Below are 17,736 nucleotides of genomic sequence, written 5' to 3' on the forward strand. Positions count from 1 at the left end.
CACTGAATGGCTGTTCAGATCAGTTCTACCCAGACTAGCAGGACCACTGAATGGCTGTTCAGATCAGTTCTGAATGGCTGTTCCAGACTAGCAGGACCACTGAATGGCTGTTCAGATCAGTTCTACCCAGACTAGCAGGACCACTGAATGGCTGTTCAGATCAGTTCTACCCAGACTAGCAGGACCACTGAATGGCTGTTCAGATCAGTTCTACCCAGACTAGCAGGACCACTGAATGGCTGTTCAGTTCAGATCAGTTCTACCCAGACTAGCTGTTCAGGACCACTGAATGGCTGTTCAGATCAGTTCTACCCAGACTAGCAGGACCACTGAATGGCTGTTCAGATCAGTTCTACCCAGACTAGCAGGACCACTGAATGGCTGTTCAGACTCAGTTCTCAGTTCTACCAGACTAGCAGGACCACTGAATGGCTGTTCAGATCAGTTCTACCCAGACTAGCAGGACCACTGAATGGCTGTTCAGATCAGTTCTACCCAGACTAGCCAGAATGACCACTGAATGAATGCTGTTCAGATCAGTTCTACCCAGACTAGCAGGACCACTGAATGGCTGTTCAGATCAGTTCTACCCAGACTAGCAGGACCACTGAATGGCTGTTCAGATCAGTTCTACCCAGACTAGCAGGACCACTGAATGGCTGTTCAGATCAGTTCTACCCAGACTAGCAGGACCACTGAATGGCTGTTCAGATCAGTTCTACCCAGACTAGCAGGACCACTGAATGGCTGTTCAGATCAGTTCTACCCAGACTAGCAGGACCACTGAATGGCTGTTCAGATCAGTTCTACCCAGACTAGCAGGACCACTGAATGGCTGTTCAGATCAGTTCTACCCAGACTAGCAGGACCACTGAATGGCTGTTCAGATCAGTTCTACCCAGACTGTTCAGCAGGACCACTGAATGGCTGTTCAGATCAGTTCTACCCAGACTAGCAGGACCACTGAATGGCTGTTCAGATCAGTTCTACCCAGACTAGCAGGACCACTGAATGTCTGTTCAGATCAGTTCTACCCAGACTAGCAGGACCACTGAATGGCTGTTCAGACTAGCAGGACAGTTCTACCCAGACTAGCAGGACCACTGAATGGCTGTTCAGATCAGTTCTACCCAGACTAGCAGGACCACTGAATGGCTGTTCAGATCAGTTCTACCCAGACTACCAGGACCACTGAATGGCTGTTCAGATCAGTTCTACCCAGACTAGCAGGACCACTGAATGGCTGTTCAGATCAGTTCTGTTCACCCAGACTAGCAGGACCACTGAATGGCTGTTCAGATCAGTTCTACCCAGACTAGCAGGACCACTGAATGGCTGTTCAGATCAGTTCTACCCAGACTAGCAGGACCACTGAATGGCTGTTCAGATCAGTTCTACCCAGACTAGCAGGACCACTGAATGGCTGTTCAGATCAGTTCTACCCAGACTAGCAGGACCACTGAATGGCTGTTCAGATCAGTTCTACCCAGACTAGCAGGACCACTGAATGGCTGTTCAGATCAGTTCTACCCAGACTAGCAGGACCACTGAATGGCTGTTCAGATCAGTTCTACCCAGACTAGCAGGACCACTGAATGGCTGTTCAGATCAGTTCTACCCAGACTAGCAGGACCACTGAATGGCTGTTCAGATCAGTTCTACCCAGACTAGCAGGACCACTGAATGGCTGTTCAGATCAGTTCTGTCTTGTCTATAGTGTTTCTGTAGTATAGTTGTTTTCTCTATCACAGTGGGCCTGTTAGACTAAATACATGAAACCGGAATTGTCCCTTTTTTTAAAATGTCATGGATAATACCATTGGATATTTGAATGATATATTGACAGCCGAACTGGAAATCTGGTCACCTTATGTTACATACCCATAACATCTGCTACAGAAACAGAACTGTGCTATTTGGGTAACAGAATGCAAGTGTCTGTTGTTTAGAGCCACTGCTGAGCCAATAAGAATGGGGCCAGCCCTACCAGATGCACTATTAGATGCACTATTGTTAAGTGACTGTCCCACTGGATGTCATAAGGTGAATGCACCAATTTGTAAGTCGCTCTGGATAAGAGCGTCTGCTAAATGACTTAAATGTAAAATGTAAATGTACCAGTAGAGGGACATGAAGCTGGCCAGACCTGCAGCTGCACCACAACAACAACACCTTGTTGTTTATTACCGTTCTCCTAGCAGCAGGATATTATGCTGTCAGGATCACAGATTTTTCCCCTTCACAATAAGAGTCCCCCCCCCCCCCAGTACAACTGTTTTTCACAGCATTGCAATCCTCTTTGAAAAAATAAATGGTAAGTTGTTGTAGGGTCTCTACTAACCAATTATGGTTGTTTTGGAGGGGGACTGTGTCTCATGGCCTGCTGCTGGCTTTTCACTCCACTGCCTCTACAACCCCCAATACAATACACTGTAATAGACTGTACATGGAATAAACATTGGGTTGTAGACAGAAAACTGCTGGGTATGTACGACACAATCCCCCTCCAAAACTACACATATTTGCTTAGTAGAGACCCTTCTGAGTATTTCCCACCCACTTTAGCTGAGACCAGTAGAACATTTTTTTCTCTCTACAAGCCAATATGTTTCCATGTACAGTCTATTACAGTGTATTGCATTGAGGACTATGGGAGCTGGAGAAGGAAATTCTGCTGGGTATGTTGTCTAATAGGGCGGCGCACAATGGGCCCCTCGTCATCCGGGTTAGGGGAGGGTTTGGCCGGGGTAGACCGTCATTGTAAATTCGGAATGTGTTCTTAACTGACTGGCCTAGTTAAATAAATGTTTAAAAAAAGAAAGTATGACACAGTCCCCCTTCAAAACTAACCGTATTTGGTTAGTAAAGACCCTACATGAATATTCTACACCACATCGGTAGAAAAATCTCTACAGCCCAATTTTCTCAACTTACCAGTGTTATTCTCAATTCAATTTTTCAATTCAAGGGCTTTATTGGCATGGGAAACGTGTTAACATTGCCAAAGCAAGTGAGGTAGACAACATACAAAGTGAATATATATTCTTTCATTATTGGTTAAAAAAAATATTCTTAACCATATTCTGATTTGTTTCCTTAAATGATTCACCTGTCCTTTTCTTGTTGGCACAATAAAAGTAGAAGTGGCCACTGATGTAAAATTCAATATCTTTTGAATGAATTATCCACATTCCAATATTTAGAAATTTGGGCTTTTAGTTTGGAGGTTTCCTTATTAACATACACCCGTGACGTCATCGTTTTTGCTGCTGGCAGAATCGTAGCACGTTTCAGTTCGGTCTCTGATATTATTGTGTGCGGAAGTGAGAGACGAACCAGCGTGTTGGTAGCCCAGATAATAATTCCAATTGACTATGATTTGCCCCAATTAGTAGCAGACGAGCTGGAAAGAAACAATATCAACTAGTTAATGGCTATTGTTAACTACTATAGTTAATGTTAGTGTAACATTCTCCATTCTGTACAGGGAAAAGTAGTGTTTAGCTCATAGCTAACGTTAGCTAGCTATTCTAAAGATGGCCAGGTTCATCACATCCGGTTCCATGGGGGCCGTCTCGCGGCTGGACGGTGCACCGGGGGGGAAAAGGGGTGCTCCAGCCTTGGACACTGATACGGACTCCACACGGGAGATTAAAACCCACTTCCGTGTGTGTCGGTTCATCATGGAAACGGGTACAGTACCGAAACAGAGCCCCCTGCCCATATTCACTATGGCTGGTCAGTCTCACCCGGCCTGGGCCGGTGTGGGTGCAGAATTTTGCTCCAGACAAGTGCTAACACATCTGAGTATATCATCATTTTAAATACGGCCTTTATTAGTAGAATAAAGTGTCGAGGCTTGGCTGGCGCAGAAGCTTATACCACCCTGGCCCTTTACCACCTCGCTCTCTCCCCACCTCGCTCTCCCCAACTCGCTCTCTCCCCACCTCTCTCTCTCCCCACCTCTCTCTCTCCCCACCTCTCTCTCTCCCCACCTCCCTCTCCCCACCTCTCTCTCTCCCCACCTCTCTCTCTCCCCACCTCTCTCTCTCCCCACCTCTCTCTCTCCCCACCTCTCTCTCTCCCCACCTCTCTCTCTCCCTAGGTGTGAAGCTGGGCATGCGTTCGGTGCCCGTGGCGACAGCGTGTGTGTTGTACCACCGGTTCTTCCAGTGTGTGAGTGTGACGGTGTATGAGCCCTACCTGGTGGCTATGAGCTGCATCTACCTAGCAGGCAAGGTGGAGGAGCAGCACCTTCGCACCCGTGACATCATCAACGTGTGTCACAGGTAGGTAGGGCTGTTTATATATATATACATACACTAGAGGTCGACCGATTATGATTTTTCAACGCCAATAACGATTATTGGAGGACCAAAAAAAGCCGATACTGATTAATCGGACGATTTAAATAAAAAATAAAAAAAGTATTTCTTTGTAATAATGACAATTGCAACAATACTGAATGAGCACTTATTTTAACTTAATATAATACATCAATAAAATCAATGTAGCCTCAAATAAATAATGGAACATGTTCTATATGGTTTAAATAATGCAAAAACACAGTGTTGGAGAAGAAAGTAAAAGTGTGCCAATATGTGCCATGTAAGAAAGCTAACGTTTCAGTTCCTTGCTCAGAACATGAGAACATATGAAAGCTGGTGGTTCCTTTTAACATGAGTCTTCAATATTCCCAGGTAAGAAGTTTTAGGTTGTAGTTAATATAGGAATTATAGGACTCTCTATACCATTTGTATTTCATTAACCTTTGACTATTGGATGTTCTTATAGGCACTTTAGTATTGCCAGTGTAACAGTATAGCTTCCGTCCCTCTCCTCGCTCCTCCCTGGGCTCGAACCAGGAACACATCGACAACAGCCACCCTCGAAGCAGCGTTACCCATGCAGATCAAGGGGAACAACTACTCCGTCTCAGCGCGAGTGACGTTTGAAACGCTATTAGTGCGCACCCCGCTAACTAGCTAGCCATTTCCCATCGGTTACACCAGCCTAATCTCGGGAGTTGATAGGTTTGAAGTCATAAGCTGCTCTATCAAATCCTAGACTTAATTATAGCATAATAACACACAGAAATAGGTCATTAATATGGTTGAATCCGGAAACTATCATTTCGAAAACAAAACGTTTATTCTTTCAGTGAAATACGGAACTGTTCAGTATTTTATCTAACGGGTGGCTTCCATCAGTCTAAATATTCCTGTTACATGGTACAACCTTCAATGTTATGTCATAATTATGTAAAATTCTGCCAAATTAGTTCGCAATGAGCCAGACGGCCCAAACTGTTGCATATACCTTGACTACGTGCAAATGAACGCAAGAGAAATGACACAATTTCACCTGGTTAATAATATTGAGATTTATTTTAGCTAAATATGCAGGTTTAAAAATATATACTTCTGTGTATTGATTTTAAGAAAGGCATTGATGTTTATGGTTAGGAACACGTTGGAGCAACGACAGTCCTTTTTCGCGAATGCGCACTGCATCGATTATATGCAACGCAGGACACGCTAGATAAACTAGAAATATCATCAACCATTGATTGATTGTTTTTTTTTATAAGATAAGTTTAATGCTAGCTAGCAACTTACCTTTGCTTCTTACTGCATTCACGTAACAGGCAGTCTCCTCGTGAGGCAGGTGGTTAGAGCGTTGGACTAGTTAACCGTAAGGTTGCAAGATTGAATCCCTGAGCTGACGAGGTAAACATTTGCCGTTCTGCCCCTGAACAAGGCAGTTAACCCACCATTCCTAGGCCGTCATTGAAAATAAGAACGTGTTCTTAACTGACTTGCCTCGTTAAATGAAGTTGTAAAAAATATATATATATATTTTTTAAATTGGCAAAATCGGCGTCCAAATATACCAATTTCTGATTGTTATGAAAGCTTGAAATCGGTCCTAATTAATCGGCAAATTCCGATTAATCGGTCGACCTCTAATATATACCACCTTTCAAGTGTTTGGGGTTACTTAGAAATGTCCTTGTTTTGAAAGATAAGCAAAAAAATGTATCCATTAAAATATCAAATGGATCAGAAATACAGTGTAGACATTGTTAATGTCTTAAATGACTATTGTAGCTGGAAACGGCTGATTATTACATTGTTATTCAACCTTTATTTAACTAGGCAAGTCAGTAAATAAGAATTTGTTTTTAACTGACGGCCTAGGAACGGTGGGTTAACTTCAATCCAGCAACCTTTCGGACACTACACTCTAACCACTAGGCTACCTGCCTCCTCTACACTCTAACCACTAGGCTACCTGCCTCCTCTACACTCTAACCACTAGGCTACCTGCCTCCTCTACACTCTAACCACTAGGCTACCCTGCCGCCTTTACACTCTAACCACTAGGCTACCTGCCTCCTCTACACTCTAACCACTAGGCTACCTGCCACCTCTACACTCTAACCACTAGGCTACCTGCCTCCTCTACACTCTAACCACTAGGCTACCCTGCCACCTCTACACTCTAACCACTAGGCTACATGCCGTCCCTACACTCTAACCACTAGGCTACATGCCACCCCAAGATGCATATGCCGATGAACTTTAATTTTTTCCCTCTTACTCTACATAACCCTGATTTATAATGTCCCTCTCTCCCTCCCTGTCCTCTCTCCTTATCCATCCTCTCCCCACCCCTCTCTCCCTCCCTGTCCTCTCTCCTTATCCATCCTCTCCCCACCCCTCTCCCTCTCTCCCTCCCTGTCCTCTCTCCTTATCCATCCTCTCCCCACCCCTCTCTCTCTCCCTCCCTGTCCTCTCTCCTTATCCATCCTCTCCCCACCCCTCTCTCTCCCTCCCTGTCCTCTCTCCTTATCCATCCTCTCCCCACCCCTCTCTCCCTCTCCCTCCCTGTTCTCTCTCCTTATCCATCCTCTCCCCACCCCTCTCTCTCTCTCTCCCTCCCTGTCCTCTCTCCTTATCCATCCTCTCCCCACCTCGCTCTCTCTCCCTCCCTCCCTGTCATCTCTCCTTATCCATCCTCTCCCCACCCCTCTCTCCCTCCCTGTCCTCTCTCCTTATCCATCCTCTCCCCACCTCGCTCTCTCTCCCTCCCTCCCTGTCCTCTCTCCTTATCCATCCTCTCCCCACCCCTCTCTCTCTCTCCCCTGTCCTCTCTCCTTATCCATCCTCTCCCCACCCCTCTCTCTCTCTCCCTCCCTGTCGTCTCTCCTTATCCATCCTCTCCCCACCCCTCTCTCTCTCTCCCTCCCTGTCCTCTCTCCTTATCCATCCTCTCCCCACCCCTCTCTCTCTCTCCCTCCCTGTCCTCTCTCCTTATCCATCCTCTCCCCACCCCCTCTCTCTCTCCCTCCCTGTCCTCTCTCCTTATCCATCCTCTCCCCACCCCTCTCTCTCTCTCCCTCCCTGTCCTCTCTCCTTATCCATCCTCTCCCCACCCCTCTCTCTCCCTCTCTCCCTCCCTGTCCTCTCTCCTTATCCATCCTCTCCCCACCCCGCTCTCTCTCTCCCTCCCTGTCCTCTCTCCTTATCCATCCTCTCCCTACCCCTCTCTCTCTCTCCCTCCCTGTCCTCTCTCCTTATCCATCCTCTCCCCACCCCTCTCTCTCTCCCTCCCTGTCCTCTCTCCTTATCCATCCTCTCCCCACCCCTCTCTCTCTCTCCCTCCAGGTATTTCCACAGTAGTAGTGAACCTCTGAACTGTGACGGTGAGTTCTGGGACCTCAGGGACAGTGTGGTGCAGTGTGAACTCCTGGTCCTCAGACAACTCAACTTCCACGTCTCCTTCCAGCACCCACACAAGGTCTGTACTGACCCCTAACTCCTGAACTCTAACCCCTGACTCCTAACCTCTAACCCAGGGATAGGCAACTGGTGACCCATCTTTTTGTAGGCCAACAGATCAATTCCTCACTTCCCAAAAAATAATACAGAGATAGTAATACTTTTTTAGGAACTCAGTCTCAACTTCCTGTTGATGGTTAGAATAGTAGAATACACAAAGGAACTCAGTCTCAACTTCCTGTTGATGGTTAGAATAGTAGAATACACAAGGAACTCAGTCTCAACTTCCTGTTGATGGTTAGAATAGTAGAACACACAAGGAACTCAGTCTCAACTTCCTGTTGATGGTTAGAATAGTAGAACACACAAAGGAACTCAGTCTCAACTTCCTGTTGATGGTTAGAATAGTAGAACACACAAGGAACTCAGTCTCAACTTCCTGTTGATGGTTAGAATAGTAGAACACACAAAGGAACTCAGTCTCAACTTCCTGTTGATGGTTAGAATAGTAGAACACACAAGGAACTCAGTCTCAACTTCCTGTTGATGGTTAGAATAGTAGAATACTCAAGGAACTCAGCCTCAACTTCCTGTTGATGGTTAGAATAGTAGAATACTCAAGGAACTCAGCCTCAACTTCCTGTTGATGGTTAGAATAGTAGAACACACAAGGAACTCAGTCTCAACTTCCTGTTGATGGTTAGAATAGTAGAATACTCAAGGAACTCAGCCTCAACTTCCTGTTGATGGTTAGAATAGTAGAATAAACAAGGAACTCAGCCTCAACTTCCTGTTGATGGTTAGAATAGTAGAATAAACAAGGAACTCGGTCTCAACTTCCTGTTGATGGTTAGAATAGTAGAATACTCAAGGAACTCAGCCTCAACTTCCTGTTGATGGTTAGAATAGTAGAATACTCAAGGAACTCAGCCTCAACTTCCTGTTGATGGTTAGAATAGTAGAATACTCAAGGAACTCAGCCTCAACTTCCTGTTGATGGTTAGAATAGTAGAACACACAAGGAACTCAGTCTCAACTTCCTGTTGATGGTTAGAATAGTAGAATACTCAAGGAACTCAGCCTCAACTTCCTGTTGATGGTTAGAATAGTAGAATACTCAAGGAACTCAGCCTCAACTTCCTGTTGATGGTTAGAATAGTAGAATAAACAAGGAACTCGGTCTCAACTTCCTGTTGATGGTTAGAATAGTAGAATAAACAAGGAACTCAGCCTCAACTTCCTGTTGATGGTTAGAATAGTAGAATACTCAAGGAACTCAGCCTCAACTTCCTGTTGATGGTTAGAATAGTAGAATACTCAAGGAACTCAGCCTCAACTTCCTGTTGATGGTTAGAATAGTAGAATACTGGAATGTATTCAGACCCTTTAAATTTTTCCACATTTTGTTTTGTTACAGCCTTATTCTAAAGTTGATTAGATTAATGAGGGGGAAAAACAATCTACACACAATACCCCATAATGACATCACAATACCCCATAATGACATCACAATACCCCATAATGACATCACAATACCCCATAATGACATCACAATACCCCATAATGACATCACAATACCCCATAATGACATCGCAATACCCCATAATGACATCACAATACCCCATAATGACATCACAATACCCCATAATGACATCACAATACCCCATAATGACATCACAATACCCCATAATGACATCACAATACCCCATAATGACATCACAATACCCCATAATGACATCGCAATACCCCATAATGACATCGCAATACCCCATAATGACATCACAATACCCCATAATGACATCACAATACCCCATAATGACATCACAATACCCCATAATGACATCACAATACCCCATAATGACATCACAATACCCCATAATGACAAAAGCAAAAACAGATTTTTAGACCCTTTAACACAGTACTTTGTTGAAGCACATTTGACAGCGATTACAGCCTCAAGTCTTCTTGGGTATGATGCTACAAACATGGCACACCTGTATTTGGGGAGTTTCTCCCATTCTTCTCTGCAGATCCTAATGTAAAACTGTGATTATTGTTTCATAATGGAACCGACTTCCAAAACACTATGCGCTCAGCACTATTTGTGTCAGTCACTGAAAACAAAACATTTTTAGATTTAGTCTAGCAGTTAGCTGTCTTTTGTGTCGAATTACCATCTGAGTAGAATTCATGAAATTTGTTATATAATTGCAAAATTCTGTCTCCACCCTACTGCAAAATGTGTAGAATTGCACAACACAATTTGACTTATGGCCCCCAAAAGGCTAGGGCTGGCTCTGACTGTATGACTTAGGGACCCAAAAGGCTAGGGCTGGCTCTGACTGTATGACTTAGGGCCCCAAAAGGCTAGGGCTGGCTCTGACTGTATGACTTAGGGCCCCAAAAGGCTAGGGCTGGCTCTGACTGCATGACTTAGGGCCCCAAAAGGCTAGGGCTGGCTCTGACTGTATGTGTGGGTATAGATGTGGGTATGCAGTCCCACAAGCCACTGCTGCACTTCATGAGTTCAGATTTTTCGCAACCCCTGACCCCTCTAACCCCGTGGACAGTCCAGTCATACCTGGTCTGTGTTTCTAACGTCTGTTGTGTGTGTGTGTGTGTGTGTGTGTGTGTGTGTGTGTGTGTGTGTGTGTGTGTGTGTGTGTGTGTGTGTGTGTGTGTGTGTGTGTGTGTGTGTGTGTGTGTGTGTGTGTGTAGTATCTCCTCCACTACCTCCTGTCGGTGAAGTCGTTAGTGAATCGTCACGCCTGGTCCAGAACTCCCGTCGCCGAGACCACCTGGGCGTTGCTTAGAGACTGTTACCATGGCACCATGTGTGTGCGCCACGCCCCCCAACACATCGCCATAGCAACGCTGTACCTGGCACTACTCAGCTACGGGGTGGAGGTTCCTGTCGGAGAGAGAGAGTGGTGGCAGGTAGGGGGATGTGTTGTGAGGAGAGAGAGAGGTGGGGGGATGTGTTGTGAGGAGAGAGAGAGAGTGGTGGGGGGGTGATAGTATTGTGGCTGTTACTGTTACCGTATTACTGCCACAACCCGGCCGGTCACGAGCCTGTTCAGACAGGTGCATGAGAACGGCCCATTCTAAACCAGGCTGGTGCATGATAACGGGCCATTCTAAACCAGACAGGTGCATGAGAACGGCCCATTCTAAACCAGACAGGTGCATGATAACGGCACATTCTAAACCAGACAGGTGCATGATAACGGCACATTCTAAACCAGACAGGTGCATGATAACGGCACATTCTAAACCAGACAGGTGCATGATAACGGCACATTCTAAACCAGACAGGTGCATGATAACGGCCATTCAAACCAGACAGGTTCTAAACCAGACAGGTGCATGATAAAACCAGACAGGTGCACATTCTAAACCAGACAGGTGCATGATAACGGCCCATTCTAAACCAGACAGGTGCATGATAACGGGCCATTCTAAACCAGACAGGTGCATGATAACGGGCCATTCTAAACCAGACAGGTGCATGACAATGGCCCATTCTAAACCAGACAGGTGCACGATAACGGGCCATTCTAAACCAGACAGGTGCATGATAATGGCCCATTCTAAACGAGACAGGTGCATGATAACGGGCCATTCTAAACCAGACAGGTGCATGATAACGGGCCATTCTAAACCAGACAGGTGCATGATAACGGCCCATTCTAAACCAGACAGGTGCATGATAACGGCCCATTCTAAACCAGACAGGTGCATGATAATGGCCTAATCTAAACCAGACAGCGGCTATTACAGCCTCCACTCTTCTGTGAAGGTTTTCCACTAGATGATGGAACATTGCTGCTATAACAGCCTCCACTCTTCTGGGAAGGCTTTCCACTAGATGTAGGAACATTGCTGCTATAACAGCCTCCACTCTTCTGGGAAGGCTTTCCTCTAGATGTTGGAACATTGCTGCTATAACAGCCTCCACTCTTCTGGGAAGGCTTTCCACTAGATGTTGGAACATTGCTGCTATAACAGCCTCAACTCTTCTGGGAAGGCTTTCCACTAGATGTTGGAACATTGCTGCGGGGACTTGCTCCCATTCAGCTAAGAGCATTAGTGAGGTCAGGCGATTAGGCCTGGCTCGAGTCAGCTTTTCAATTCATACCAAAGGTGTTCGATGGGGTTGAGGTTAGGGCTCTGTGCAGGCCAGTCAAGTTCTTCCACACCGATCTCAACAAACCATTTCTGTATGGACCTCGCGTTATGCTAAAACACGAAAGTACCTTCCCCAAACTGTTGCCACAAAGTTGGAAGCATTGAATCATCTAGAATGTCATTGTATGCTATAGCATTAAAATGTCCTTTCTCTAGAACTAAGGGGCCTATCCCGAATCATGCAAAACAGCCCCAGTCCATTATTCCTCCTCCACCAAACAGTTTGCTCTATGCGTTGGGACAAACCCAGATTTGTGAAGGTGAAGCGCGATTCATCATTCCAGAAAACGCTGTTTTCGCTATTCCAGAGTCCAATGGCGTCGAGCTTTACATCACTCCAGCCGACGCTTGACATTTGGCCAGGCGGCTTTACTTGGCTCATCGTGCTCTAGCGACTCCTTGTGGCGGGCCGGGCGCCTGCAGGCTGACTCCAGTCGTCAGTTGAACGGCGTTTTCTCTGATACATCGGTGCATCTGGCTTCCGGGTTAAGAGGGCGGGTGTTAAGGAGCGCGGTTTGGCGGCTCATGTTTTCCTAGGACGCATGACTTGACCTTCGCCTCTCCCAAGCCCGTTGAGGAGTTGCAGCGATGAGACAAGATCATGATTGGATATCGCGGAAAAGGGGGTCAAATGCAGAGCTAAAAATGTGTACGGATGACATGTAATCAAAGTAAAACACCTTCCCTGTTAGTAAACTACAGTGCACTCAGACCCCTTCCATGTTTGTAAACTACAGTGCACTCAAAGTACTCAGACCCCTTCCCTGTTAGTAAACTACAGTGCACTCAAAGTACTCAGACCCCTTCCATGTTAGTAAACTACAGTGCACTCAAAGTACTCAGACCCCTTCCCTGTTAGTAAACTACAGTGCACTCAAAGTACTCAGACCCCTTCCCTGTTAGTAAACTACAGTGCACTCAAAGTACTCAGACCCCTTCCCTGTTAGTAAACTACAGTGCACTCAAAGTACTCAGACCCCTTCCCTGTTAGTAAACTACAGTGCACTCAAAGTACTCAGACCCCTTCCATGTTAGTAAACTACAGTGCACTCAAAGTACTCAGACCCCTTCCATGTTAGTAAACTACAGTGCACTCAAAGTACTCAGACCCCTTCCATGTTAGTAAACTACAGTGCACTCAAAGTACTCAGACCCCTTCCATGTTAGTAAACTACAGTGCACTCAAAGTACTCAGACCCCTTCCATGTTAGTAAACTACAGTGCACTCAAAGTACTCAGACCCCTTCCATGTTAGTAAACTACAGTGCACTCAAAGTACTCAGACCCCTTCCATGTTAGTAAACTACAGTGCACTCAAAGTACTCAGACCCCTTCCCTGTTAGTAAACTACAGTGCACTCAAAGTACTCAGACCCCTTCCCTGTTAGTAAACTACAGTGCACTCAAAGTACTCAGACCCCTTCCATGTTAGTAAACTACAGTGCACTCAAAGTACTCAGACCCCTTCCCTGTTAGTAAACTACAGTGCACTCAAAGTACTCAGACCCCTTCCCTGTTAGTAAACTACAGTGCACTCAAAGTACTCAGACCCCTTCCATGTTAGTAAACTACAGTGCACTCAAAGTACTCAGACCCCTTCCCTGTTAGTAAACTACAGTGCACTCAAAGTACTCAGACCCCTTCCCTGTTAGTAAACTACAGTGCACTCAAAGTACTCAGACCCCTTCCCTGTTAGTAAACTACAGTGCACTCAAAGTATTCAGACCCCTTCCCTGTTAGTAAACTACAGTGCACTCAAAGTACTCAGACCCCTTCCCTGTTAGTAAACTACAGTGCACTCAAAGTACTCAGACCCCTTCCATGTTAGTAAACTACAGTGCACTCAAAGTACTCAGACCCCTTCCCTGTTAGTAAACTACAGTGCACTCAAAGTACTCAGACCCCTTCCCTGTTAGTAAACTACAGTGCACTCAAAGTACTCAGACCCCTTCCCTGTTAGTAAACTACAGTGCACTCAAAGTACTCAGACCCCTTCCCTGTTAGTAAACTACAGTGCACTCAAAGTATTCAGACCCCTTCCCTGTTAGTAAACTACAGTGCACTCAAAGTACTCAGACCCCTTCCCTGTTAGTAAACTACAGTGCACTCAAAGTACTCAGACCCCTTCCATGTTAGTAAACTACAGTGCACTCAAAGTACTCAGACCCCTTCCCTGTTAGTAAACTACAGTGCACTCAAAGTATTCAGACCCCTTCCCTGTCTCCACATTTTGTTACGTTACAGCCTTATTCTGAAATGGATTCAATTAAACATTTTCCCCAATCTAAAGAATAATGACAAAGTGAATTTAGTTTTAGCAATGTTTGCAAATGTATAAAAAAGTAAAAACACATACCTTCAGGCCCTTTGCTCTGAGACTCGATACTGAGCTCAGGTGCATCCTGTTTCCATTGATCATCCTTGATGTTTCTACAAGTTGATTGGAGTCCACCTGTGGTAAATTCAAATGATTGGACATGATTTGGAAAGGCACACACCTGTCACTATGAGGTCCCACAGTTGACAGTACTTCAGAGCAAAAACCAAAGCCTTGGGGTCGAAGGAATTGTCCGTAGAGCTCCAAGTCAGGATTGTGTCGAGGCACAGATCTGCGGAAGGGTACCAAAACATTTCTGCAGCATTGAAGATCCCCAAGAACACAGTGACCTCCATCATTCTTAAATGGAAGAATTTTGGAACCACCAAGACTCTTCCTAGAGCTGGGCGCCCGGCCAAACTGAGCAATCGGGGGAGAAGAGCCTTAGTCAGGTTGGTGAACAAGAACCCGATGGTCACTCTGACAGAGCTCCAGAGGTCCTCTGTGGAGATGGGAGAACCTTCCAGAAGGACAACCATCTCTGCAGCACTCCACCAATCAGACCTTTATGGTAGAGTGGCCAGAGGGTAAAAGACACATGACAACCCGCTTGGAGTTTGCCATAAGGCACCTAAAGGATTCTCAGACCATGAGAAACTAAATTCTCTGGTCTGATGAAATCAAGATTGAACTCTTTGGCCTGAATGCCAAGCATCACGTCTGGAGGAAACCAGGCACCACTCATCACCTGGCCAAGCATGGTGATGGCAGGTTACATTTGAAAAAGAAAATGTTTTTCAACGGCAGGGACCGGGAAACTAGTCGGGACCGAGGGAAAGATGAATGGAGCAAAGTACAAAGAGATCCTTGATGAAAACTTTTTCCAGAGCGCTCAGGACCTCCGACTGGAGCGAAGGTTCACCTTCCTTCAGATTCAGATCAACTTTATCATCCCACCATGGGGAAATTCATTTGGTCAGGTGCTTAAAGACAGTGCACATTTAACGTGAAAATGCAATAGGCTGTATACTGGAGGGACCAACAGACTATCTATTATACAGCCTAATGGCTGTAGGAATAACAGTCCCCACATCTCTCTGGTTTAATTTTCTTTTGAAGAAGTCTCTTTCCCCTTGTCTGGCTGAAGTCTCTTTCCCCTAGTTTTGAATGAAGGGGATGAGTGCTGTCCTGTAAAATGCTTTCAAGTTTTAGGAGGATGAGTTTTGTGAACAGGTTGGTGGCAGATTCTTGATCTATACCAATGATCCTTCCTGCCGTCTTAATCACGCTCTGGATCTTGACTTTGGTAACTTGATCGAACATCTCTGAAGAGACCTGAAAATAGCTGTGCAGCAACGCTCCCCATCCAACCTGACAGAGTTTGAGAGGATCTGCAGACCCAAGAAGACTTGAGGCTGTAATCACTGCCAAAGGTGCTTCAACAAAGTACTGAGTTAAAGGGTCTGAATACTTATGTAAATGTGATATTTAAGGTTATTTTATTAAAAACATGTTTTGCTTTGTTATTGTGTGTAGATTGATGAAGAAAAAAAACTATTTAATCCATTTTAGTATAAGGCTGTAACGTAACAAAATGTGGAAAGGGGTCTGAATACTTTCTGAATTCACTGCTGTATATGTAAATGTAACAGTATAACTTTAGACCGTCCCCTCGCCCCGACCTGGGCGCGAACCAGGGACCCTCTGCACACATCAACAACAGTCACCCTCGAAGCATCGTTACCCATCACTCCACAAAAGCTGCGGCCCTTGCAGAGCAAGGGGAACCACTACTTCAAGGTCTGAGCGAGTGACGTCACCGATTGAAACGCTACCAGCGCGCACCACCGCTAACTAGCTAGCCATTTTGCATCGGCTACATAAAGACCATATTAAATTAAGAATGAGAGACTGATGAAGTGTGTACAGCCTGCGCAAGAAACAGCAGAGCTCGTGCTTTTCATGTAACTTTTTCAAATCATCCTTAGTTGCATGATGCAGCCTTAGAATGCATTAAAAATCTAAACATATAGCCCAACGTTTATCACAACTAAAAGTTGCATGAGTAACTCTAAATTAATCATATAGGAGGACCAGTTTCAATATCAGATATTTAACTGCTCAACTGCATGTGCCCACTCCCTCTGAAATCGTTTGGAGAAAATATCCTTCATTTTATTTCTTTGTTCAATTGTATTCTTCATACTATAAAATAATGCCACGGAATTCTAAGCAAATCTTGCCTTCTAAATTAACTAGTGTAGCCCACAGCCATATGGCACAGCCAGGTCAGGACCTAACATAAGGAAAATAGACTACATTTTCTTCACATCATGTTTCTCTAGAGCTGTCATAAATAAACTAATGGTGCAGGCTATATTACATGGATTTATTAGGCCCTTTAAAATGTTCCCAAGGAAAACATCAGCAGCTTGTGGAGGCCTGGAGAAGATAAACATGTTTATGTCAATTAACGGTCAATTACCGCGAGACAGGCAGTTATTTTCATGACAATCACCGGCTGACAACATGTAATGACCGCCACAGCCCTTATGTGTAACCGTGTGTGTGTAACCGTGTGTGTGTAACCGTGTGTGTGTGTGTGTGTGTGTAACCGTGTGTGTAAGCGTGTGATAGTATGGGTGTGTGTGTATTGAGCCCTTCTGTCTGTGTCCCTAGGTGCTGTGTGAAGACATCACTAAGGAACACATTGATGCCATCATCTCTGACCTGCTACACCTCTACGACATGGAGGCCAAATGTACCTGAGGGAGGTGTGCGTGTGTGTGTGTGTGTGTGTGTGTGTGTGTGTGTGTGTGTGTGTGTGTGTGTGTGTGTGTGTGTGTGTGTGTGTGTGTGTGTGTGTGTGTGTGTGTGTGTGTGTGTGTGTGTGTGTGTGTGTGTGTACTACTTTCTGTACTCTGAAGAACTGAGCTGTTTTTCAACATTTCATCTTTTTGATAATAGATGTTAATACATAACTGGTTTAGTTAGGAACTCACCAGGTTGTCTAAGACCAGGTTTTAGTTGGACACTGATTTAAAGGGAATTAACCAGCAGACACACAGCCCTCTGACACTCTGATGTTGCATCGAAATAAAACAGAAACCATAAGAAGCTCTCTCCTGTCCTCTCTTTCTCTCCTGTCCTCTCTTTCTCTCTCCTGTCCTCTCTTTCTCTCCCCGTCTATCTCTTGTGGTACTGGGAAGAGTGGTACTGGAAAGAGAGGAAGAGTGGTACTGGGAAGAGTGGTACTGGGAAGAGAGGAAGAGTGGTACTGGAAAGAGGGAGAGTGGTACTGGGAAGAGTGGTACTGGGAAGAGAGGAAGAGTGGTACTGGAAAGAGGAAGAGTGGTACTGGGAAGAGTGGTACTGGGAAGAGAGGAAGAGTGGTACTGGAAAGAGAGGAAGAGTGGTACTGGGAAGAGTGGTACTGGGAAGAGAGGAA

General features: G+C 45.4%; 1 protein-coding gene across 3 annotated transcripts; it reads left to right on the forward strand.

Moving 5' to 3' along the window:
• The first annotated feature begins 3,283 nt into the window (after window positions 1–3,283).
• ccnq (cyclin Q) lies at window positions 3,284–17,710 on the forward strand. Of its 3 annotated transcripts, none has more exons than XM_046344835.1 (6): window positions 3,284–3,693; window positions 4,106–4,289; window positions 7,671–7,803; window positions 10,503–10,721; window positions 16,968–17,062; window positions 17,498–17,710. In XM_046344835.1, exons 1-5 carry the CDS (start codon window positions 3,537–3,539, stop codon window positions 17,055–17,057), a joined length of 783 nt encoding a protein of 260 aa, XP_046200791.1. In that variant the 5' UTR covers window positions 3,284–3,536; the 3' UTR covers window positions 17,058–17,062; window positions 17,498–17,710. The 3 variants fall into 3 exon arrangements, with proteins under 3 accessions (XP_046200791.1, XP_046200790.1, XP_046200789.1); XM_046344834.1 differs by lacking the exon at window positions 17,498–17,710 and adding an exon at window positions 17,135–17,409; XM_046344833.1 differs by lacking the exon at window positions 17,498–17,710 and having other exon boundaries at window positions 16,968–17,126.
• Window positions 17,711–17,736: the final 26 nt, after the last annotated feature.

Source organism: Oncorhynchus gorbuscha, linkage group LG03, assembly GCF_021184085.1.
Source record: "Oncorhynchus gorbuscha isolate QuinsamMale2020 ecotype Even-year linkage group LG03, OgorEven_v1.0, whole genome shotgun sequence".
NCBI lineage: Eukaryota > Metazoa > Chordata > Actinopteri > Salmoniformes > Salmonidae > Oncorhynchus > Oncorhynchus gorbuscha.